General features: G+C 34.9%; 1 protein-coding gene across 1 annotated transcript in view; it reads right to left on the reverse strand.

The window, feature by feature from the left end:
• Nucleotides 1-375: 375 nt before the first annotated feature.
• The window catches only part of LOC120780298 (dolichyl-diphosphooligosaccharide--protein glycosyltransferase subunit STT3B), a 119,911-nt gene continuing 93,403 nt past the window's right edge, over nt 376-26,883 (reverse strand). Inside the window, exons 4-5 of the mRNA XM_040112589.1 lie at nt 770-968; nt 376-713 (exon numbers count right to left, since the gene is read on the reverse strand). Of these exons, the coding sequence (XP_039968523.1) occupies nt 636-713; nt 770-968 (277 nt within the window). The 3' untranslated portion in view covers nt 376-635. The remainder of the gene's footprint in view (nt 714-769; nt 969-26,883) is intronic.

The following is a 26,883-nucleotide window of genomic DNA, read 5'->3' on the forward strand; positions in this document are numbered from 1 at the left end:
TGAAGGAATAAAAACCACCCTGTGAGAGGATAAGCGTAATATCGTTAGTCTTGGCAAAATATTTTGATGTATTTAATCATATAACACTACTACAATACATATAATGCAGCTAAAATAAAAATAAAAAAATAATAATTAAAATCGCCATCAACTACGTAGCACCCATATGGTCACTTCGCTTAGAGAAAGGGTACAATTCGCACACAATCTGTGTGATAAATCACCGATAGAAATCCTAAAATGGATAAGAATTCCTCCCAATACCACACAACTTCTGGGATGCCTGTAAAAAAAGCATATTGCGCAAGCCAGAAACTTACTTGACTAATTTGATCCACCTGTTGTGTTTATTTATGAATAAGTGTAAAAAAAGAGTCGTTTAATATCTGCAATATATTACCCTTATCCTTACGAGTATGAGTATGGTGTAGTCGTCTTGTAATTTATGGTATTTAAGGAAACATGTTATATGTTTTAACTAGCTCTTGTTACAAAACATTGAATTAATAAAAATAATAGATTTTTATTAACATAGCGAAAGATATATAATGTTCATGTATGATGACATGTGATATTTAGCCGAAAATAAGAGCTTGTCGCATGTTAAATGTAAAGGTTTTAGTTTTTAGCCTATATTATTGTAATTTTTTGGTTCTTTTTCCTTTGATAACAGTTGGTCGACTTTTTATGTATCCTTTACGGCGTTTAGGATTCTGAAAATATTCAAGGTATTAAAAAATTAATAGCAATTTTCAAAACATAATAACACCTTTTTAGTGATATAATTGGTTGGTGTTAGTATTCTTTCACTGAGCTTTAATGAAGGTCGATTGAATTCATTTGGTTTTTTTACGCGGTAGATGCGTACTAACCAATGTTCAGTAGTATAAGCTTCCTCAAGATAAGTAAGTTCAAAATCTTTGTTTCCTATAATTGCGTTCCTTGTTCGATCGTATCCTGCAGGACCCCTGAAAAATAGAACCGAAAGCGATAATTATTATTCTGATGGGTACCGTCATTCCAAAAATGTAAGATTATTACAAAAATTTAAATTACTCTGAACATATGTACGAATATTAAGATCTCATAAGTAAATAACCGCTAAGTACGGGTGTAATCAAACATTTTACTCGCAATTTGTGAAGATCTAAGGTGAGGAAATAATTTTCGTTTTATTAAAATATCACATCATTGACCAGCATATTCAGTTTAACTCTTTGAGCAGCGCCGGTTTAAAATTTGTACCACTAACTTACTTTCAGGTGGTACATTTTTTGAACTAAAATATGTGCACGAAAACAGTTGTTCGAAAGTATAACATTATAAAACTTATGTTTATTATTCAAGTTCAGAAATATTTATACAAGTTATAGTTTATATATAGATTTATACGAATTCAAGATATGATATTCAGGATTTTTTTATAAGCGAATAATCGTAATTTAGACTTAACATCCTTCATAAGCGCTTGCACAGAATCCTTATTTAAGTCTTTAGTGACATTTCGCCACTTATTCCTAAATTGCCTCTCATTTTGCGCTGTATGTTGCGTCTTTAACAGTTTCGCTTTAATAATGATCCAATAGGTCTCAATAGGCCTGAGCTCTGGGTAATTCGGATGGTTCATCTCTTTGGGAACAACAACCACTCTATTGTCTTGGTATAACTTTAAAGCGGGTTTTCCGCAATGATATGTCGCAAGATCAGGCCAAAAGAGTACTGGATCCTTATGAAGCTTAATTAAAGCACTCATTAACATACATTTTTTGATTTATTGTTCCATAGCCTATAAAAGGTGCACTTTTAAAGCCACAGTTTCAAATGGCCTGCCATACTAGAAATTTTTTTTTTTGGAATTTGTCAATTTTTTTTATTTTAAAATTTATGTTAGCTGTGTAAAATTGTCGCCTTCGAATTTGTTTAAAGTCCGCTTTTACATAGGATTTATCATCCATTACAACGCAGTTAAAATTAGGCATGAACTTTTCATATAATTGTCGAGCACGTCGTTTTGTCACAACATATTGGTTATCATTGCTGCATTTACTTTGAAGGAACGTAATCCATTTCGTTTGCCTACTTTCTGTACATATTAAGGCGACATTTGCACTTTTTTGGCGACATATCGTTTTGAAAGTCCAATATTTCGTTTCGAATAGGTCAACACTTCTTTTGCTGTAAGTGGAGATTCAAATCCTTGTTTTCTACCACTACCGGCCTTTCTATTCAATGATAAGGAGTCACTGTATCTCTTGAGTAGGAAAAATACCGAAGATTTTGCAATTTTAAATTTTTTGGCGATGTCGCTGTGAGACATACCTGGATTTTCCAGCTTTTTGCGCAAAACCGATTCGCGATTCATTGCTGACAAATTTTACACTAACCATGTTTTTGTAAAGAATATAAAGCAATTATGTAGATAATGTAGTAAACTTTGCGCGTAAATTTGAATTTTGATTTTACCGTTAGAAATGTTTAAGTTGTGCGGATTTCTATGTGACCAGTTTTTTCGTGCACATACTTTTTTCATTTATTCTAAGTAAATCACAGGTTTAAATGTGCACCAAATAATATAACGGATTAATGGCACCATTATGTCATATTTTCAGGTGCAGTTTTTCTGTTTCTACTCGTTTTGTCGTTAATTTCACGTCATTAACCTCAAAGTTGTGCATGTAAGTGGAATATGGTGTGAAAAACTGCGGAAAATCTTGTCGCTCAATTTTCTGAAATTTCTTTGTCGTTCAAAGAGTTAAAAGAAATCGCTATATTTGGGGATAACAGTTTTTACAAGAATTTCTATGAAGCTCTTAAATACCTTCTTCGCACTCCTTTATGGTTTAGGATTCTTGTAATACCATACCATTAGAAGTTTTCGGCGTAATTGTTATATGGAGCAGTGGGCGTGATTACCATCTCATTTCAACGATTTTCTCAGGGTATGAGGAGGATGTTGTTGAACAAACATCTGCGGCCATGCCCAACTTATCACTCAACATTTTCAATTGTTGCGCATATAGTACTTTTTGCATGTTATTTATCAAAAATATTAAAAATAAAACACATTCAGTTACAGACTGAATCACAAATTTCCTTTTTTAAATTGAAGTTTAGTCGCGCTTTTTCTTTAAAAACAATAAAATCGGCTGCTTTTGTATATGCAGTTTGTTTTACTCATTTAACGTAATAAAGTAAAGACCATAATTATAATTAGATAATATATTATAGTTGACCTGTGCTTACTAAAAACAAAAAAAAAAAATATTTTTTTAATCCCGAACGAACGAAAAAGTCTGACAAATTTTTTATGAAATTATAGTGTAAGTAGAGTATATAAACTTCGAGGCCCACGCACACGTAAATTAAACCCATTGGAGGGCTGGACCATGCTCACCTTTGAAACATTTTTAAACCAAACATGCTCCCTTTATGCCCTGTACTAAATTACAATTTTTTATCTTAATTCGTGGCTTACTTATAGCCATTTATATGTAGTTATAAGAAGATTGTAATAGAACAATAGGGAGATTCTTTTGCTCTTGCAAAATTGCAGATTGCAAAAATCCTATACTGTAATATACAAGGGCACGAGAGCACCCATTGCAGAACTAGTGATATATGAACGGCTGATTCGGTCAATTTATTGTAAAAGACTATTGTAAATTGGCGCACCTTCTGCATTCATTCTTAACAAAAAAACTGTTACAAATCTTTATAATTTAAATAGAAATTACAAAATCTATTTAAAATTTACCTTCCTCAACAATTTAACGTCAAAATATGTATTTAAGTAAAATGAAAGCTAAAACAGGGTTGCAATTATATTTTTGCGTGACATTGCCCGCAAATATACATGGCTTTTGTTCTGACATATTTCACAGCCATTGCAAATAATTTTCTGCGTGTCTGTTGTTGTGCCAGTGCACCAAGAGGAAATATATGCAATTCTTGCACCGTGCAAGGGTTTTGCAAGAGCAAGAGAACACCCCTAATTTTTTTTTTACTCTGTTGCAAAATTATGAGACTGATCTAATTAGAGCACATAAGTCTGTAGGTATGTATTTTGAAGAAGTATTCTTTTATGCAACTAATATATTGGCAAATTCAATACTCCGGAAACAATTTTAATATCATAACTAGGTTTGGTTTCCCAAGATTTCGGTAATAAAATGGCTAACTTAATTGCTTCAACACATTTATTTCATATTTATTTGCTTTAAATTATAACTAAAAATATTTTACAATCGAAAAAATAAAATAAAATAAAGATTGTATCCCAAATACAGAGACCATAAACATTGATGGTCAATGAGGAATCAAACAATTTTTCCTTTCTCTTTGGAAACTGCGCTGGATGGATGGAACAGGGTTATTATTTTGAAATCGCGGCTGAAAGCCGAAAACGCAAAAAGGAGGAAAATATTCTCGCTTTGTAAATATATATTTACATATATCTGCATATTTATACGAACAAAACTAAAAACTTCAGTGTTATTACAGATTAATGAGATCATCAAATACCTATCAGAGGAATACAAAAGAAGTAACAATATAACTTAAAGTCTACCATATATGTACATATGAGCACACATCGAAATAAAATCATAATGCTTTTTATTCATTTGCATTTAAAGACAATTGCTTACTTAGTAATTGGTTTCTTATTTACTATTGTTTACATTTTGTTGGTGGTCTGAACTGAATGGAAAAAGTATATCGGATATTTAAATAGGATAAGATGTTTATTAAGAGTTTTATTGATGAGGCTGTAAGATACAGTTACAAATGCGTGAGCTGTAGCACGTGAAAATTTTAATTAGCTCTGCTCTCATACCGCTTCCAATTTTTTGCTACCGCTACGACAGAGTAGAGCACAGCACTTCATTTTTGGCTATTACTACAGCTATAGTTTTTTACCTAACAAAATCGCGAGCAGAGCATAGCACATACTTTTAAATTGTTCTCCTATGGCTCCCGTCAAAGTGAGAGCGATAGCTATAGCATAGCAATAGTTCAAGAAATTTTGCTGCTACGGAGTAGTAAATGAAAACCTGTTTTAAACGTAGTATTTGGTATGTATTTTCTTTTACGTGCGTACGATAAGAAACTATATATTGCGTGTTTATGACTTTGTAACTGCTTTTCGTAGTTATTATATTTGTGATTGTTTCTTCGATAGGTTTATTATTTATATTTTTTATTAAAAAATTTCTTTACCATTGGCTTGCTGTTTATTATTTGCTTTCTCTGTATTATTGTCAATGGTTTGTAATTTCTTTATTATGATATGGCCCTGCGAAATTAAAGGGATGTTATGAGAAAATGAACGTTTCGAATTGTATTGTGGTAATTTCCAGATACTTTTTTGAAGTGGAATGTTAAAATTTTACAACAGATTTCCACCAACTGCTCTTATGAGAAGCGCTTATGTAAGTCCGATAATATAATTTGCTTTTTGTAAGTCTACGTACGTCACAGTATCGGATTGGACATAAGTTGTTCACTTAACCTTAATTTTGAGTTGTCCTATAAATTTGAAAATTACTAAAATTAAATTCAAATAATAATGAATAATTTTAGTATGCAAAAATTGTCGTGGCACTGTATGTAATATTTAAGTGCCTATGCACTAATCTGGCAAGTAGCAACCCGCCACCGCTCAAGGATTTGTTCAGGAATTTGTTTTAGTTTTCATTATCGGCGAAAGCCATCCTGCGGAGTCGAAAAGTAACATGTATTTGAGATTTTAATACTGCTAGACAGAATTTTGACTTTGTTTTTTCTACCAATATGCGGAGTTTTGGAAAATTGTGGCTCTAGTGGTAGTAGTACGACGTGAGAGCCAGAAATTGATCGGGTAGTTGTGGCTTTAGAGAAGTCCTCACAATACTGATCTTTAGTTTTGTTTGCTATTGGGGGGATATTTCCTTAAACTTTGAAATATAAATTTTTAATTATTGTATTTGTTTTCATTATCCTCAGCTTGAGTTGGTATGGTCGTAACTGGTTTTGTCAATTTTTAGAAGATTTCGGCTTTCGGGATTTGCTTTTGCAATTAAAATTCTGTTTGTATAAGCGCTTTTTTGGGATAAGATGGGATATGTGCTGTAATGAAGGATTGAATCATTGTATAAACCTACAAGTAACCAATCCTTCATTTTTCACTGACACATACGCAAAAGTCTACTACAAATTAGGCACTTGGTTCGGGTTGCCCCCAAATATTCTGCTACTAATTAGTCACTTGGTACGGGTTGCCCCCAAATATTCTACTACTAAAACGTTAAAATTCCTCAAATCTGCTATAGTGTGTTGCCGTGTTAGGTTTTAAAATTTATAACTTTAACAATATTTTTATAAAATATTCAGGTATTTTTCGGTTATTTAAATATTAAATTTAATCAGTTTTTTCCAAAATATTAATTATTGTATCAATGTATTATTAAATGTTTCCAATTTTATTAAAAATATTTATATAATATTTGTGTAAAAACTATGTATCCGACTTTTTATATTTATTTTAGTTTTTGTTTAAATAATTACAAGTTGATTGTTTTGACTTGTATTGTTAATGTATACATACATACAATGGAATTGTACCTGATTTTTTTATATTTATTTTGGTTTTTGTTCAAATAATTTCCAGTTGATTGTTTTGACATATATTGTCAATGTTATATTTTTAATGTAATTAATATTCATGAATTGTACCTGACCTTATATATTTATTTTTGTCTAGTCATACTTTTTAAAATAAGTAGATTGATTTAAAACTGTATATATAAAAAGGGTGAAAGTAGGCCTCCTGGTGAACCGAACATCCAAAAAAGATCGGTAGCTCGCCTACATTGCAACCTCAGAGGTGGTGAGGAAGAGCAATAAATATCCAATAAACTTTTGTTTCAAAAATATTCTTGAAAGTTTTCATTAATGTTTTCCGTTACAAATACTTTTTCACAAAAAAGTTGATATACTACATTTCTTTTAATTACATCCCTGTGCCTAAAAAAGGCAGATTTCGATCAGGTGATCTCAGTTGTGAAAAATTCTTGGAAAACAGCTGATTCTTTTGTTACTTGTAGGTTTAAACAATGGATTGAATGGTGTCTTTTGTGACAATATAAGCAATTCAATTAGCTTTTGCAATTTTTATATGTTTGCCCATGTGACAGGCAATTTGAGCAAAGTCTTTTTGACCTGACAAAATTATTGCGTTCGTTAACTTTTAAGTTTTTAAACTTCTCGCAAGATACATATAAGTTTATGGCCTCTTTTTCATACTTCGCATGACGTTTTCTTTTTATGTTCGGATGTAAACGATGGTGTTTTATTAAAGCTTGTGTTTGATTAGTTTTTGCTTCTAACTTGGAGTCTATTGAATAGTCGAATTTGTCCGTGTTTATTGTTTTTAGTTCAGACTATTTTTTCCTCTACCCTTCCGCAATTTCATATCGGGTAGTTAGAAAATCATTAATTTGGTCCCACGTGGGGTATTTTTTTTCTGATGAGAGCGATTGCTTTCAAAGGAATAACGATTTTTCTGGTAATGTGACGGTGCAAATGTTTGCCAGAATAGGGTCCCAGCTGTCTGTGGGAATATTTTGTGTCGACAGAATCGACAAACAATTAAAAGCAGTGGATTATAGTCTTACAAATTCTTTACTTATTTCTTTTTTAATTTTTGGCATGTTTATTAGTGTCGTTACTTGTTTATCGACAAGTATTCTTTCGTTTTAATATTTTGCTTTTAAAGCTTCCCACCCAAATTGAAATTATCGTCATTGTGTGGTGTGATAGTATTATATTATGAGTAGAGTCTAAGGCTCATTTAGCAATCCCGGCCCCCCTAGGCAAATGATTAGCCTAGGAGTCGCTGCAACTGTTGCAGCGTTGTCACAACGCTGCTAAGACCGGTGGATCGGCGTAGTTGGGGTCTAGGCTGTCGACGCCGAATCGATGTTTCAATCTGCTGATGTACTACACGAGTTACGAGTTGATGTCTTGTTGCGCGGCTGCGAGGATAGGTGTCCGATTGACGTCGCGCATCGAGGTGCGATGTAGCAGCAGCCTGTGATGCGGCCTGTTGCAGATTTGGCACAGACTCCTGTAATCACACTCTTAAATCCTATGCGTATGTGATAGACAGTTCTGGCAGTGCCCGTGTGCCTGTGCAATTTGCTGTCGTTGTAATGGTCGAGTCCCTCTAAAGATCCAACAATGGTGCAGACGATGTGGGCGTCGACATAGGGGGCATCTTATACGATGGCCTGCCGAGGTCAGTGATGATCGGTTGTCACACCGAGGTGCGGGGGCAGATCCCGTTGCAAGGTGCTGTTGCCGATGCTGTTGCAACTGCAGCCGAACGAACGGTTGGCGTTGCTATCACTAGCGTAGCTACGTCCATGGTAATCTGTACAAAGGAGATGGTTAATTATACTTTTTGTGAAGATCCAATATGTATTCGTATTTCCATCGACGGCTGAAATTATGATGGAGATTTTTAATTCTTCCCCTCGATTTAATATTGATAGCGACTCCACGCTTGGCTCAGGAATGGACAGAATGGGTGCTCCTTTTAGGAAATCCCCAGAAGTTAAGGCGGTGAAATCTTGCGAGAGTACTGTGAGTAGCCTTGAATTGAGAACGGCTTCAATTCGATTTAATAAAGTGGTTTGTAATTTCCAGTTACCCGTTTGAAGTGGGATTTGTAGCTTTTTACAGCTGATTCCCATAAACCGGGCATATGCGGAGCGCTTGGGGGTATAAATTGCCAATTGATACCTTGAGGGGCGTACTTTTGTACGATGACAGGTGAAACTTGTTTTAGGAAATCCACAAACTGTTTTTCTGTGGCTCGATGAGCTCTAATAAATGTTTGCCATTGTGGCTCATGATTTTTGAGGGGAAGCCACGTCGAGCGACGAAACGAGCAAATGCCGCGAGAAAAGCCTCCGTCGTCAGATTACTACACAACTCAAGGTGTACTGCCTTTGCTTACAAACAATCTGAAACATACAAAGACAGGCACATAGCCTTTCAGAATTGTGGGAGCCCTTAGCATGAGCGCTTTTACATTAAAAGGCCCAGCAAAATCGACACCTGTTGTGGTAAAAGGCAGAGCGAAATTGCAGCGCTCAGGTGGAAGTGCTGCTATAATCAGCGTTCGCATCTTCTGCTTGTGTATATAGTACTCTTGGCGCACCATATGTTGCATGAGGCGATGTTCGGCATGTAGCATTAATATGTGGACATTAGGGTGTGCCATTTTGAGGCAACTTTTTTTTTCAACTGAAAAACAGGCTCAAAACTTTCGAAATGTGTAAAAAAAAAGTCACTCAAAAGATGAGCTCTTAACATTAATATTAAGAGGTGCCTCTTTCAAATTTTCTGTTTTCCATATAAATTACATGGAAAAAAAATCATTTTTTTTTGTGGTGGTTATTGTACAGAGGTTATTATATGTAAGCTCGATTCCGATTCTACTCGAAAATCGAGTTTTCTCGTAAAATAATCGATTTTTCGAATGTCAAGAATCGATTCTTAATCGACTTCGACTACTGAAGATCGATTCCGAAAAATCGATTTTTTTACGAGAAAACTCGATTTTCGAGTAGAATCGGAATCGAGTTTTTTATCAATCGGCTTCGATTCTCTCAGTAGTAATATATCGTGGCTGAAGTAGCGCGCTTGAGTATATGTGATTAGTGCGAACTTTGCCTTTTGTAACTCTAGGTGCGTTACTGCATTGCACGGGCAATTAGGTGTTCCCTTGACTTTGCTTTTGAGTTGCTCTATAAATTTGAATATTTAAGCAACTACTCTGAGAACTCAGAGAAACGATAAAATTGTTCAAGGATGTCGGCATCATCCAGTAATGTATGGAAGGTGGCGATTTATCGACCTTCTGGGGCGATTATGTTGTGCACATGCGATTGTGGCCAAGAATCAGGAGATTCTATTAACGACCGGGGGCCATTCCACCAAAGGGTGGCGGTGACAAGGGGCAGTCGGGAGAATTGTCAGCACTGGCTACGTGTCTCCAAGTGGCTGACCCCACTCGGTCAAGTATTTGAGACGTTCGATTTGAAATGTACGTCCTACATGAATGTGGCGGTTTTTCTAAACCGGCTAGTACATTTTCGGAATCGGACCACAGATATAATTTGCATTTTATCATGTTTAAATGCATTTACACCATGGCTACTAACTTGGTAAGTAGTAGTGCGCCACATTGCTCAAGTCGTGGTAGACTTAGCGGTTTGAAAGGAGCCACTTTTGCTTTTGCTACTAATAAGTGGCTTGTGGTCGTAGTGTCACTTGACCACTTGACGTGCGCACATAGATAGTAGCGGTGTATGCTTTCTCAGATGTGTCACAGAAGCCTTGTAGTTCGTGGAATTTGGATCTAAGAAATGTCATTCAGATTTTTAATAAACTGGGACCATTTTTCTAAGCGAAGAGGTTACACTTGTTCGTCCATCCAGCCATAATTCTTGCATTAAGATTTTCGCTTGTATCATAATTGGCGAAAGCCATCCTGCGGGGTTTTGCCACCGAGGATAAAATCTGTCTTTTTGATATGGCTGATAATGTGGATATGGACTCAGTCGTTTATGAGAACTGGTCCGATATCGCATTCCATTGGATGCCCAGAGTTTTTATTATACTTTTCTGCTCGAATATAAAGAAATTAGTGTCCAAAAAATATTTGTTTGGTATATTTTTGAGTATATTTGGGTCATTTGCCGTAATCTTTTTTAATGGAAACCCTGCTTTTATTACTTATGATTAAGATGCGTATGCGTGTGACTTCCTGACAGAATATCGTCTACATACGTTTGAGCTTTGAACACTTCTCTTGCCAGAGGAAATTCTGACTTTGTGGTTTCTGCCACTTCGTGGAGTGTTTGAATGGCTAGATACAGTGCACTGTTAGCATCAAAAGTAACTGATTTTAATTTGAAGTCGTGTAGTGGACTGGTGGGGGATCTTCTGAACATAATTCGTTGAAAATCTTGGTCGTCTTTATGTACGACTATTTGCCGATAAATTTTTTCAACTTCCTCATTGAATACGTATTTGATTATAAGCCAATTTAATATGAGGAGCATTAAATCTGATTTGAGTGTAGGCCCCATAAATAGGATATCATTTAGGAAATTTCCCGAGCTAGTGGTTTTTGAGGCGTTGAAGACAACTCTCTCTGTTACTATTGTTGTTGTTTGTCTGGCTTTTCTACTGCATGATGTGGCAAGTAAAAGGAGTAGTATTTGCCGTTGACGACTTTTTCAATTGGGTTTACTTCCTGCATGTGGTCTAAATGGAGGTATTCTTCTAGCACACCATCATATTCTGATTTGAGTTTTCATTTTTTAAGTAGGTTTCTTTCCATACTAAGAAAGTACTGTATTGAAGAGGTGCGAGAATGACCTAAGGCGAGGGTGTTAGGAAATTGTTGCTTAAGTGGTAGTCGTACGACGTACCGACCATTTTTTTCTAATTCCCAAAATTTACTCAATTGTGAAGAGATGTACTCGTTTGAGATTTGCTCAACTTGAATTGTCATTGTTGTGACTGGTACCGTAACTAGTCCACTTAGGATCCAACCGAAAATAGTCTTTTGTGCCAGAAGTGTGTTTGATATTTTCTCAATACCTTCTGTGGTATGAGACCGCTGCCTAATAGAAGCTTTAGGTGTGAACTATTTTGCCAATGCTATGCTATATGATAGCTAGGAAGCATAAATATTTGTTAATTGCGGTAATGCAATAGCTTCTGCTTGTATGCGCTTATCTGCTTTGGGGGAAATGAGGGTAATGGGGCAGATTTTATTTGAGTTTTGAACTACTTTTCCTCCCATTACCGTGATTTCAAAATTTACTAGTTTTGTTGGCAACTATAGCCTGTTTTGTGCCCTAGACGCTGTAAAAGATCGTTGTGATCCTTGGTCTATTAAGGCTCTGAGACGACTGCTGTGGCTAGTAGTACCCTACTATGATTATCGCTGTGTAGCGTTTGAATTTTTAATGCCTTTGAGCAGCATGATGCCTCTTCGGAATTTTGTTGACTTGGTACTTCGGGATTTGTTGTTGCAACTAAACCCGTGGCTCTTTTGATATTTGCGCTGTTTGGGGATAAACTGGAACAATTTGTTATATGTAACATTGAATAATGTCTTTTATGGCAGTATACGCAATTAAATTTGCTTTCGAAATTTTTAAGCGTATGCGCATGTGACAAACAGTTGATAAAAGTCTTTTCGTTTTTACGAAATTGTTTCGATCGCTAATATTAATTTTTTTTGAATTTCTCGCAAGATTTGAGCTTGTGCCCTCCTTTACACAGTTCGCATGACGTTTGTTTATATTGTTCGGATGTGAACGATTGATTCTTAAAAAAGCTTCTATTAAAATTATTGTTGCTACCAGCTTGCGGTCTATTTAAGCTTCTTTCTGCAATTTCGTATTGGGTAGTAAGAAATTCTGCCACGTTGGGCCCTTTCTGGTAATGCAGCTGTGCATATATTACCAGAATAGGGTCTCTATTGTCTGTGGGAACATTCTGTGTCGATAGAATCGACAAACAATTTAAAACAGTAGATTGAAATTTTATGCATTCGTCACTTATTTCTTTCTGAATTATTGGTAACATTTTGGTAAATTAATATCGGCAGTTGTTTTGTCGACCAATATTCTTTCGTTTTCGTTACGTGCTTTTAGAGCTTCCCCAGCAAAATTAAAATTTTCGTCATTAAGAGCGAACTGTTTGACTATTACGCCTGCTTGACCTTTGGTTTTGAATCTGAGGTGGTACAATTTCTGCGCTTGTGATAATTTAGGATCAATCCAATAAAAAAGGAGACCCCACAATCTGCGCCAACTACCGTGGGATTAGCCTCCTCAACATCGCATATAAGGTTCTATCGAGCGTATTGTGTGAAAGATTAAAGCCCACCGTCAACAAACTGATTGGACCTTATCAGTGTGGCTTCAGACCTGGAAAATCAACAACCGACCAGATATTCACCATGCGCCAAATCTTGGAAAAGACCCGTGAAAGAGGAGAATCGACACACACCTCCTCTTCGTCGATTTCAAAGCTGCTTTCGACAGCACGAAAAGGAGCTGCCTTTATGCCGCGATGTCTGAATTTGGTATCCCGCAAAACTAATACGGCTGTGTAAACTGACGTTGAACAACACGAAAAGCTCCGTCAGGATCGGGAAGGACCTCTCCGAGCCGTTCGATACCAAACGAGGTTTCAGACAAGTTATGACTCCCTATCGTGCGACTTCTTCAACCTGCTCCTGGAGAAAATAGTTCGAGCTGCAGAACTAAACAGAGAAGGTACCATCTTCTATAAGAGTGTACAGCTGTTGGCGTATGCCGACGATATTGATATCATCGGCCTCAACACCCGCGCCATTAGTTCTGCTTTCTCTAGGCTGGACAAGGAAGCACAGAAAATGGGTCTGGTAGTGAACGAGGGCAAAACGAAATATCTCCTGTCCTCAAACAAACAGTCGTCGCACTCGCGACTTGGCTCTCACGTCACTGTTGACAGTCATAACTTTGAAGTTGTAGATAATTTCGTCTACTTAGGAACCAGCATTAACACCACTAATAATGTCAGCCTGGAAATCCAACGCAGGATTGCTCTTGCCAACAGGTGCTACTTCGGACTGAGTAGGCAATTGAAAAGTAAAGTCCTCTCTCGACGAACAAAAGCAAAACTCTATAAGTCGCTCATAATTCCCGTCACTGCTATATGGTGCAGAGGCTTGGGCGATGACAGCAACCGATGAGTCGACGTTACGAGTTTTCGAGAGAGAAAAATTCTGCGAAAGATTTATGGTCCTTTGCGCATTGGCCACGGCGAATATCGCATCCGATGGAACGATGAGCTGTACGAGATATACGACGACATTGACATAGTTCAGCGAATTAAAAGACAGCGGCTACGCTGGCTGGAGTCATCATTGTCCGGATGGATGAAAACACTCCAGCTCTGAAAGTATTCGAAGCAGTACCCGCCGGAAGCAGAGGAAGAGGAAGACCTCCACTCCGTTGGAAGGACCAAGTGGAGAAGGACCTGGCTTCGCTTGGAATATCCAATTGGCGCCACGCAGCGAAAAGAAGAAACGACTGGCGCGCTGTTGTTAACTCGGCTATAATCGTGTAAGCGGTGTCTACGCCAATTAAGAAGAAGAAGATAATTTAGGATGGTTTATGTACACGGCTGTAAACATGTCCAGCAAGGACGGCCACTGTTCATAACCTCCATGAAATATGTATATCTGTGTCACATGCTGGCACTTTAAGGCAGAGTTCGCAAATACTCATCACTGAGGAGTAAAATTTTTATCTTCCTCCTCGGTACAACAGAATTGAGGAGCAATAAATTTTGATTTCCTCAATTGTGAGTTCAAAGGAAAGAGTGCTCTTCTAGAATATTTCTTTTTAATACTTATCTTATCTTTTCGCTCTAATATTTTCCGCATACGTACGTGCTCCTCAAAATAATACTCCTCACAAGAGCGCTAAGTTTCTTTTTCTCATCTCAGGTTTCAGCACTCAGTATTTTGTATCGCTAATAAAGTCAGTAATGCAGCAGAGAGTGCACTTGAGCAATTTCTTATTCTCTTAGAGAGTATGTATATTTATGTATAAATTTATGTTAAAGTTTAATTGTTGTTGGTGTAAATATTAACAGTTTTGGGTACATGCATGATTAACCGTTAATTTAAGTTGTATTGTGTGTAGGTAAATAATTTTAATCAGGAAGACAATGCAAAAATACTGTTCTCTAAGAGAATTTCGCTATACAATGACTGTTTTTTTTTGTCATGGGTCGGCATTTTCTCAATTGTCATTTTGGATTAAGATGCATTGCAGTTTTGTTAGCTTAAAATTTTATAAGTTAAAAATGGGCAGGTTTTCAAAAATTGACAAAACAAAGTACGTATCATACGACAGTGAAACAAATCAATCGATGTGCCTTTTATGCAAAAAACAATTTAAAGGTCTAGTTTTGCACAACATAAAAAGACATTACACTTTAGTTCACAAATATAATTTTGTACAAATTGAGTCATCGGAAACATTAAGAAAAGTAAAAATAAAATTGAATCAAAGTAATTTTTTTAAGTGCTGTGTAGGGCTGATTACTGTTAAAGCAATACCATTTAGGCTTTTTGATGATGAACAGTATTTTAAAAAAATAATAGAGCCTTATGAACACGAATTTAATATAACAGTAAACTCAAGGAATATAATTGAAAGACTTGGCACGTGTGCCGAACAAATGAAAATCAAACTATCTGATTTACTACGAAACAAAATGATTTGCATAAAGTTGGACATTGCTTCACGAATGGAAAAAAGTATATTGGGAATAAACGTTCAAGTTATTGATAATTTTCAAATAAAAATTTTTACTATTGGGATGGTGGAATTGAAAAAAGACACACTGCACTGTTTCTAAAGGAAGAAATCTTAAAAAGTTTCCATAAATTTGGTATAAACGCGGCACAAATATATTCTTCTACTACCGATAATGGAGCGAACGTTGTGAAAACTTCAGAGTTACTTCAAGAAAGTGAAACCACGGATGATGATGAATATGAACAAATTCACACTAGATTGAATTCGGTATTGTCGGTGGTAAGATGTGCTGTACATACGCTCCAACTAGCTGCACATGATGTATATAAAACTGTTTCAACAGAATTAACAAAGTGTAGAGAGGCGGCACGTTTTCTTCGAAAAAAGATTCGTAATGAAAATTTTGGTGAAGGTATCCGAATGCCTACATTAGACAATTTAACTAGATGGAATTCTACGTTCGATATGTTAAATTCTCTGTTGAACTTGGAAGAATTTGTAAATATTCACGAAGTTAACTGTCAAATAAATTGGGATTTCGTACAAAATTTTGTTGCTGCGTTTAAGCCCATTGCTGAATGTACAAGAAGTTTGCAAACTGAAGATTATATAATGGGTGATTTCTACAGGGATTGGCTGCTTTGCGAAACGAAATTGGAAACTATGCCGAACAATATCTTCGCTAGTACTTTATTAGGATCAATGCAGTTGCGGAAGGAAAAGCTTCTTGAAAACAATGCATTCGTTTCCGCTTTATATATGGATCGAAGATTTAATTATATGGATTCACTGTTCTTCAATGAAATGCGAAGAAAACAGGCGGTAGTAAGTACATTTCAATCTATAATATCCTTACTTTATTATTTACTAAAAATTATGAATGACATTACTGATCGATAAAATATGATTATCATTTTTTGTTGGTTTATATTCTCTAGTCACATATAATTTCTACAAGCACAATGTTAAGTTCTTTGGAGGGAAATCCAATATACAATGATGCAGTGGACAGCCAAGTTGAATTCGAACCTTCTCTGTCTTCAAATGATACTTTTCAATTACTTGAACAAAAAGTTCCTTCTTGGACGCAGCAATCTCCTCAGTCAACAAGCAATGTTCAAACAATTCGTCAAAAACTTGAAGGACTAGCACACGAAACTCGGATGCCTTTCCAAACAAACATACTGGATTACTGGAAAGGTTTGCGAAGCCATGAGCCAGCTTTAGCCAAATTAGCCGAAGTAGTTCTATCTGTTCCATGTAGTCAGACTTCAGTGGAACGTGCCTTTAGTGCTCTTTCGTTAATTTTAACTAAGCATCGTTCCAGGCTCAACGCACAAAATATCAATAATTTGCTTTTGATAAGGTTAAATGAAGAACTTTTTAATAATATGAATTTTTCTTAAGGTATTTTTTTCATAAAAAAATTATCAACTTTATTTATTGAATTATTTATTTATTTATTGAATATTTTCTATTGAAATATATACATGTTTTGTTTGTTTTAATAAATAAGTACTTACTTATGCACGTACATATGTATGTACAAATACGGAAAATAACTAAATAAAAATTTGAGTGCCTATTCTTTATTTGTAAATACATATGTATATGCTGTTGCTTTTTGTCTTTAAATAAGAGACAATACTAATGACAAGTAAAAACAAGAAAGGAAGGGCTAAGTTCGGGTGTCTCCGATCATTTTATACTCTCGCACGATAAAGTGATAATCGAGATTTCATTATCAGTCATTTACATATTTTTCAAATACCGTATTTGTCTAAAGCTTTATTCCGCTATCATCATTGGTTCCTAATGTATGTATATACATATTATACAGAGAAGGCATCAGATGGTATTCAAAATAGCGTTATAATGGAAGAAGGCGTGGTTGTGAACCGATTTCACCCATATTTCGTACATGTCATCAAAGTGTTAAGAAAATATTATGTACCGAATTTCATTAAAATCGGTTAAGTAGTTCCTGAGATATGGTTTTTGGTCCATAAGTGGGCGACGCCACGCCCATTTTCGATTTAAAAAAAAAGGCTGGGTGCAGCTTTTTTTTCCATTTCTTTCGTAAAATTTAGTGTTTCCGACGTTTTTTGTTAGTCCGTTAACGCACTTTTAGTGATTTTCAACATAACCTTTGTATGGGAGGTGGGCGCGGTTATTATCCGATTTCTTCCATTTTTGAACTGTATATGGGAATGCCTGAAGAAAACGACTCTATAGAGTTTGGTTGACATACATAGCTATCGTAGTTTCCGAGATATGTTCAAAAAACTTAGTAGGGGTTATGTAAACAAAACTATAATACTCTCCTTAGCAACTTTGTTGCGAGAGTGTAAAGATGAGTTTTATTTTTCGCATCACTTGAACACTCAGAGCGATAAAAATAAAGATGATGCGTTAGGCAAATAGTTATCTTTTAAAAATGCTCGCTCATGCTAATATATGAGTGAGCCAAATACGTGAGGAGTTTTTTGTGATGAGAATGTTAGTTAAGCTTGCGCTCCTGAGTATTTGAAATGATGTTCTCTTGCAGAATATTACTCATCAGAGCAAGAGCGTATTTTGATGGTTTTACGAACTCTGCTTTAAGGTGAATGCCTGAACTTGCCTCTTGGGCTTGTCTTTGTGGCCGCCCTACTCTCGGTTGTGGAGTAGGTACAATTGATTCTAGTCTAAGCAATTTTCGTATTTTACGTAAGCCGAGAAAATTAAATATTCTGGTAGATCTGAGTAGTCAAGATTTTCATTTTTGATTTCTAATGCCGATTCAGAATTGTCCGGAATCGGTGACGATGAAAACTCTTGTACTCAATTTGTCACTCTCTGTCTGCCACTGTCACTCTCAGAAATATATTTGGTGTATGAAATATCTGTCACCCTTTTTTGTTTTGTAACAGCTTGCTTTGAGCGTGTAGCTTCTGAAGGTTTCCATGGACTTTTTTCGTTTGAAATAATTTTTGGAACTTTTAGCGACTGAATTGTTTTGATTCTTTAGAATCTGAGCTCATTCGGGTTAAAAATTATTTTACTCTATTTTTCTGATCTTCGTATACACCATCACTGGTAAAGAGAACATGTGAAAGAGAGATCCCGTTATTTGGTTTTTGCTATTTTCTATTATTTTTGATGGAGAAGTGTGTTGTATTTTTGCGTCACCAGGTTAGCACATGCAAATTCTTTTCAGTTTATCTTCAACAGTTGAATGCGTATTGCAACCAAGTTTTTTATACTGCTAAAGTAAACTATAGCTTTAATATGCGTAAAGGAAAATCGCTATCTGTTGAGGAGAGATCCAAAATTGAAGCTTACAAGGAAGCAGGGCTGTCAATAAGTTCAATATCTAAAAAAAATGGGCAGAAGTCGTAAAGTTATATCAGCGTTCCTCAGCAATAAGTTGAATTATGGCAAAAATAACAAAGGAGGGAATAATAGAGTGATTACCGCTGCTGATAAGAGAGGAATTTTGAGAGAATCCTCGAACTCTCACTCCTCGACCGCAAAGATTAGGGCAAATGTTAATGTTAAAGCGAGCTTATCTACAATTCAAAGAGTGATACGTAGTGCTCCACATTTAAAAAGACTGAAATTAAAGAAAAAAAACCCCACTAAACGTTGCTAGAAAGGAAGTGCGCTTGAATTTTGCGAGGAAGCATATGACATGGAATTCTGATTGGCGCTACGTTGTCTTATCGGATTAAAAAAATTTTAATTTGGAAGGTCCGGACGGATACAACTACTACTTCCATGATCTTCGCAAAGAGAAACATCAGTTGGATCGCCTTCATAGTAGGGTGGGGAGTGTGATGGTGTGGGGCGCCATCTCCTATTACGGTACGTGCGAGTTACAGTTTTTAACTACAAATATGAATGCAAACACTTACAAAAACGTACTTGAAATAGCTTTTCCCCATTTCCAAAACGTGTTCGGAGATCTGCCGTGGACTTTCCAACACGACAATGCCCCGATCCACACTGCCCGGGTGGGTAAGTCATGGATTGAGGACCAAAATGTCCGTCTAATGCAGTGGCCGCCTTATTCACCCGACATCAATATAATAGAAAACGTATGGGGATGGCTGGCTCGTAAAGTTTACGAGACTGGGAAACAATATTCCAACATAGAGGAGCTAATTGAAGGCATCAAGGACGCTTGGTCCACCATTTCACTTAATTATATTGGAAAATTATATGAATCGCTTCCCAATCGAATCTATGAGGTAATTCTCAACAAGGGAGGATCGACACATTATTATTTTTTGTATAAAAATGTTTAAATTACTATATGTAACACTTTATAAAAAAATTCATGGTTAAAACACTTTTCAACAATAAAAAAAATTTGAATTGTTAATTTTTATGTTATTTTTCGAAAAAAAAAAACAAAAAAATATATTACAAAAATAAAAAAACAGTATTTTTTGTTTTATTTAACTCGGAATTGAATGGGCCATAAACAAAAATAACTTTTGTTAATTTTAAAAACATTAGCGCTTTATGTTTCGAACCTAAAGCACTTACACGAGGATATGTGCTAACCTGATGATGCGCAGTGTATATGAACTCGAAAACCGAAAACTCTTGTAGGTTATTAGCGGATCTTTTGTAATTGTCTTATGTGCTAATGAGAGCTCGTTTAGAGATCACTGCACTTTGTATATGTATGTATTACACTTTTATATGCAATCCTGCTTGTCTTTGTCGGTCAAAGAACAAGGAGTATTGCGGGATGTAGTCCAAAATCGACTTTAAAGCGATATTTTTGTATCGTATGTGTGGTGAATTTTTATATTACCCGTGTAAATAACATAGACTGATCGTGTGCCGTATGTACATACGTATGAATATATATATGAATATGCTTATTCGCAATATTTCTAAGGTGAGAGAAAATTTACCAAAGAAATCGCAGGTATTTTACCGTCTGCACTCATGTTTACAGCTTTTATATACGTTTGTAAAATATATATACGTATGTAAGTGTGTATATATATTTATATATATATATATATATATATATATATATATATATGCAAATTGCAATAGAGTATGTGTATGTTTGTATTTTGTTCTTTTTCATTCATTTTTCACGTTATAGTGTAGCTTTTGTTATAGTCTGCCTTAGCTTGCGTATGTTTAAGCAATCCTGCGGTCGAATCGTCACATCCGTGAACGTATCACTCGTCACGTAAAAGCCCGTATTTCGTATTATGAAATACGTGATCGTAACGCTTCTATCGTAATCTGGAATGATGATATACGTGAACGAGTATACTATGTAAACGTATCCGTTCGTTCGAATCGTCATTCGAACACAAATTACCAATCATAATAGACAAATTTATGGAAATGTGAGCAAATTTTTTTTAAATTTTATGTTTTTTATAATTTTTAGTAATAAAGAGCATAAATAAGAAACCAATGAATGGAATATCTCCTTAAAAAAAAAATATTTATATGAACAAAATTTTTGTATTTTAGTTGACATTAAAAATAAAATTATTTACGTAACGGACATATACATTTTTGATTAAATTTATTAAAGAATACTTAATTTGGTTTCTTATCATTTGGTCGATTGCGGTGAGGCGGTTCGCTACCCATGCCCATTTTTGGGGTGTGTTAAGAATCGTTTTTTTAAGGGTCGTAACTTATTGTATATTTTATACAGATGTTATGTAATGCCTCACAAACGTTAGCAAATCTACCACTTTTGTGGAGCGATACCTTCCTCCCTTGCTATATCCTAAAATTCTCCATCGCCTTTTTAAAATTCCAATGCTTTTTTCAACGATTCATCTACAAAGAAAATTTTGTTATTGAGGATTCATAATTTGTTTTTTTTTTTATACCTACGCTATTGTTACGATCTCTTAGCTATCTCCACACTATTTTTTTATCCCCATCACTTTCACTAAAGGTCAAATAATAAAATAAAGTGGGACCCATTTTGATATTTAATTAGCTTTTGTTAGTTTATAGAAAAATTCGCAACAGTTTTGACAGTTCCACACCTATTGTGACCTAAAAATACGATGCAAAGCAATGTGGAATTTAAAAACTATTGTGAATTGAAAATTCATTACGATCCGTTTACTATCGTCTGTCATAATGCCAATCACCGCATACGATTTACCTATCACGTAATTTTCTTTCGTATGTTTGCCGATCCGTGCACGGATGTAACGATTGGACCCCTGCTTACTGCTTTAAGAAGCAGAAGGGGTATTGCGGGAGAATAGTGCAAGTATAGTAGGTACTTGAATTTGTATTGTGTTTGATTTATGTGTACATATATACACAAATGTAAGACCGTAAGAGAATCGTTTGATCGTTTTGTTTTTTGGATTTCGGTTTTTTTTTGTTTATTCCGTTTCCTCCCTCTTATAATATATGTACATATATATATTTTATATGCTGAGGCTGAAGGCCTCGTAATCAGTGCTGCGTTTATGTATTTATATAATAAAACTCTTTTTGTTATATGAATTATTATAAATAAATAAATAAATAAATAAAATATTTTATATTATTAATTTGCGCACCACGATTTCACCATACCATCTCACTTTATACTTGTTTCTTGTTGTTTAAGTCACTCCACTATATGTATTTTATGTGTTATTTTCCGCAGTTTTTTGTCATCTGTCACTGCACTTTTTGCACTTTTGTCCACTTTTATGTATCGTAAGGTTTTTATATGTAAGGTTTTATTTTTTTTTTTCTTACGGATTTTTTATCACTTCGCTTTGTTGTTCACTTTGATGATGGTTTTGTCTCCATGTTTCATTTCTGTCTTTAACCAATCTCGAAGGAACATGTAAAAAATGTAAGGTTTCGCGGCACTGTAAAAACTGCTAGTTTTCGCGGCACTCACCTTGTAGTCGAAAACAAGGAAAATTCGCAAAGAAAATAGCAACTGAAAAGGATCGGAGGAACGCAAGCGATTTGATGTGTGCGAGTTGGTATCGAAATCATGAAAGGTGAAGGTGCTCCGTCCGTCGGTCCCTTATTTGTGTGCGCGTGAAGTAGAATGTAATGATGATGTGGTGTGTAATAAAGATGTGGTGGAGTAAATGCTTTTATTACCTTTAATTGATCGGAGATCATAGCTTCGGTTTCTTCATTTTAGTGTAATACTATGTTCGGACCGACAACGAAAACATGTTTTCGTGGGAAAAACTGGTTTTCGCACGAAAATTTGTGTTTTCGTCCATTTAAAATCTGTCAAACGAAAACACAGTTTTCGCTGAAAACTACATGGAAACTTACATTCCCCTCATTATAATCGGTGTCTGCTCTAGTTTAATCGATGTTTTTTGAAGACATATTTTGTCGGCCCTAAATTGTCACTTAATATTTGTTTACATTCCATATAAAAAAACAGCTGTCGCTTGATATTCTCATATTAGGGAGATTCTCTTGCTCTTGCGAAACCTTGCACGGTGCAGAAATTGCAGAATTTTCCTCTTGGTGCAATGGCACAACTACAAACATACGCAGAAAATTATTTGGAATGGCTATAAATATGTCAGACCTAAACCCACGTTTATTTTCGTGCCGTCATATATCCCTAAATTCTGCAATGGGTGCTCTCTTGGCCTTGCATATTTCGATATACGATTTTTGCATTTTGTGTCATCGTGCAATCTTGCAAGAGTAAGAGAATGCCGCGGTCCGAACGACATAGACTCCACAACATACAAATGTGTTTTCAAAATGTTTTCAATGTCGGTCCGAACATAGTATAAGCAGTTTTAGTATATATCGTAAGGCGATGACGACGAGACGAGTTTAAATTTTGTTAAGATTTCGGCATTTTATTTCTAATTGATCTTGAATCGGTGAGCCGGAAAACCTAGTGCAGTATCTTAATAAGCTGTCACTTTCTGAAATAAAATTGGCAACCTGTTTTGAGCGTGTAGCTTCTGTAGGTGTATTTTGATTTTTTTCAATATGAATTAATTTTTTCTTAGTATAATACTTATTACTACTTTTTTATGTTTTTTGTTCACCGCACTAGTGCATATATGTTTATTGTGTGTTTTTGTTTCTCCAATAGTGCCTTTCTGTGAGGCTCGAAGTACCATGTTTAAAACGGGGGCAAGAAAAAATGCTCTTGGTTTTTGGATAAAAATTAATTGAATTTAATTAATAAAAGTAATGTTGGCATTTTATATTGAACAATAGAAAAAATGTAAAATAATGTAAATGTGTTTGTACCAAATATTCCCGGATGGAATGGGGGAGGCTTAACTGATTTAAACAAATATTGCTTTTTTATTATGTCTATTTGAAAAATGTTCTCTTTTATTTTTTTTTTTCAATTACCTTATAAAACGCTCTTGTAATTTCAGTTTTACAACTTTGTATGTAAAAAATCATTACTACAAAACGTTGTGTTTCGATCAATTAGTACCATCTAATTGCGCTGTAGCTTTTACATCACAATATTTACATGTTATTATATTTTCGGATATTTTATATAAATAATAATTATATAATTTTTCTCAGCTATATTAAAATGTGAAATATCTATTAGAAATGGTCATTTTACAGTGTTGGTAAAATATATATTTCTTAATTATTCAAAATATAAAATGCAAAATGTGTTATTGCATTTATTATGTTAGGCAATTCATGAATTCTTTTATTTTTAATTGTTGGGTGATAGTATCACCTAGAATGTTATTTACCGTATCAGTTAATTCTGATATTAGTATACAAATTTCGGAGTTTGTTGTAAATTGTTTGTTATTACATATTATTATTCAACCAAAATCTGATTTATTTTTACGAAATCGTCATGGTCTGGAATTCTCCTTATCCATTTACAAAGTGTTCCAAATTTGTTTATTCTTCTTTTATGTTTAACATGGTTTTGTTTCAACTGTCCGAATAAAGTTTCAATTATTAATATTTCTAAATCTGTTTCTTGAGTGGTAATTTTCGATTGTCATAATTATCTTTCCCACAATGGATAAAAAACAATGTCAAAATCTAATTTTTCTTGTTTCTTCAAAATATGGCATACTTGTGATGTGAAATATTTCCTCCATTTTCTATGTAAATAGAAACATCTTCGTTTTCAATAAGTACCCAGTCTTGTTGGGTATAGTTTATGACATCGGCTGCCACTAAGCCAATTGGTATTGTAAAATTGAAAGGATCATATTGAAAACATATAAGTAATTATGATTTCAGGGTATCTTTATTTACTACTGTGGGTAAAAATAGTAAGACTTTTTAATTAAAATTTCGCGCGACAACCTATTCGTCGAAAATATTTTTTTTCTAGGTTGGTGTGACTGTCAGTGACAACTTTGTGTCGCATCAAAATAAATAATAGTGTTTATTATTATTATCATTTTTTGTTATTGAAAAGGATAATACATTACAGCTTAACATTCTAAGAATTTTACAGCATTAGCGACTAAGGTCATCAGCTCCTTAAGGGGGGGGGGGTAAGGTTTGTTTCGTCGGAAAAAGACCTTTTTTCGTGAATTTTTTTAGAAAAAATTACTACTGTAGGTTTATTTTACTTATTATTATATGAAAGTACAACATTTGAAAGATACTTAAAAAAGTTTTATCGAAAAATAGCGAGGAATAACGGATTTATAGTCGATCTCTGCAGGCACCTCGAAAAAAAATTGTTGTGCGGTGACCAGCCTACAGCATCACTGGATCATTCGAAACCAAAAAATCAAAATGCTTTCTTTAGTTTAATAGTTTATCTTTCAATTAACGTCGAGTTTTTTTTTTAATTTTGGTACCATTTTCAAGTAATAATGACGATTTTAGACGAAAAAATCGACTTATTTGTTATTGTAAAATTCTTAGAAATTAAAATTTTTGGAAAAACTCGACGTCATTCGAGAGCTATGTATATGTAGAACATTTGTACAAAATTTGAAAACGATCGATGCAGTAGTTTTTTCTGTAGGCTGGTCACCGAGCTATGTATATGTAGAACATTTGTACAAAATTTGAAAACGATCGATGCAGTAGTTTTTTCTGTAGGCTGGTCACCGACTTTAAAAATGACATATTTAAATATTGATAAACTTATATAGTACAATGGTTTAGTTATTTAAGAGTATATCACACTTCAAAATAGATATCTAGTGTACATATAAATTTATTAAACCGTTTTATGTTAGTATGTGTTACGTTTGTTAGTAATTCTGTTAAGTTTAAGTTGAGACGGTTGTGTTCCATTGATGTGCAGTTTTGTATTAAATGTTTAGTTGTGAGATTCTCGGTATTACAATATGGGCAAACTGGTGTTTGGGAGTTTTCCAATATATGTTTGTGTGTTAATTTGGTGTGACCCAACCGAAAGCGAGTATATACAATGCAATGTCTTCTGGATATGGTTGTAGGGAAAAGAGGCGATCTTCGTTGAGGATTTATTGTTTTGTAGTAGTGGGAGTATTGGCTCCAGAGTTCATTTTCGGCCTCACGATAGGACTTTTTAGCAACATTTTTTATGTCTTCTTTATTGTTGGTATTTATAAGTTTTAAGGGAGCTCTTGTCGCATGTTTGGCTTGGGAGTCGACTAGAGTATTGCCTTGTATACCAATGTGGCTGGGTATCCATGATAACTCAATTTTACTAATATTGTCGATGAGGATATCTCTAATTTGCGAAACAGTTGGATCAGCACGATGTACGATGGACTGAAGATGAGATGCTTACGCCTACTCTTTTTTGCTATTAGGCAGGCGTGCAGGATGGCTATTGCTTCTGCCGTGAAAATTGAGGCAAAAGGAGGTAGTATAGCTGACATGATTACAGAGTTATCCTTAACGACACTGAAGGCCACATTATTATAATCCTTTGATCCATCTGTGTAGAGTGTATCCCAATTTTTGTGAGAACTTATTATTTCTGAGAAGTATCTTAAGTAAACGTCTGGTGGTGTAATTTATTTTTTAAATTTAGCCAAATCCAATAACGCACGTTTTTATAAGACTCTAAGGGGGAGCGCGAAGGCTTGGGATCACTGGATTATTTTAAAAAACATTAATTTCCTTTGTAGCATGGATCAGCGTTTGTAAGGCTGAGGTTTTCCTGGGTTTTCTTTTCCGACGTAGCCTGTTTGTTAGTGCGGCTTTAACAGGAGACCCTTCGGCATTGATCAATTACGTAATCATGCTTCTGGTGATGTAAAGCAATCTGTTTTCTAAGGTAGGTAACCCGGCTTCGGCTAGAATGTTTGTTATAGGGGTAGTACGGAAAGCTCCAATGTCAAGTCGGGCTGCAGTGTAGTATGCTGACGCCATCTTTGACCAGTTAATTTTTGATGTTTTGCTGAATATAGGGAACACATAATCAATTTTTGACAGAATTATTGATTTAACTATGTGAGTTAGTGTGTTGGAATTACTTTCTAATTTTATATAGCTGAGGCACTTGATTACGTTTAATGTATTATGAAGTGATGAACATAATTGTGGTATTTGATCATTCCATGTGTACTTA

Source organism: Bactrocera tryoni, unplaced genomic scaffold (assembly GCF_016617805.1).
Source record: "Bactrocera tryoni isolate S06 unplaced genomic scaffold, CSIRO_BtryS06_freeze2 scaffold_25, whole genome shotgun sequence".
Classification (NCBI taxonomy): Eukaryota; Metazoa; Arthropoda; class Insecta; order Diptera; family Tephritidae; genus Bactrocera; species Bactrocera tryoni.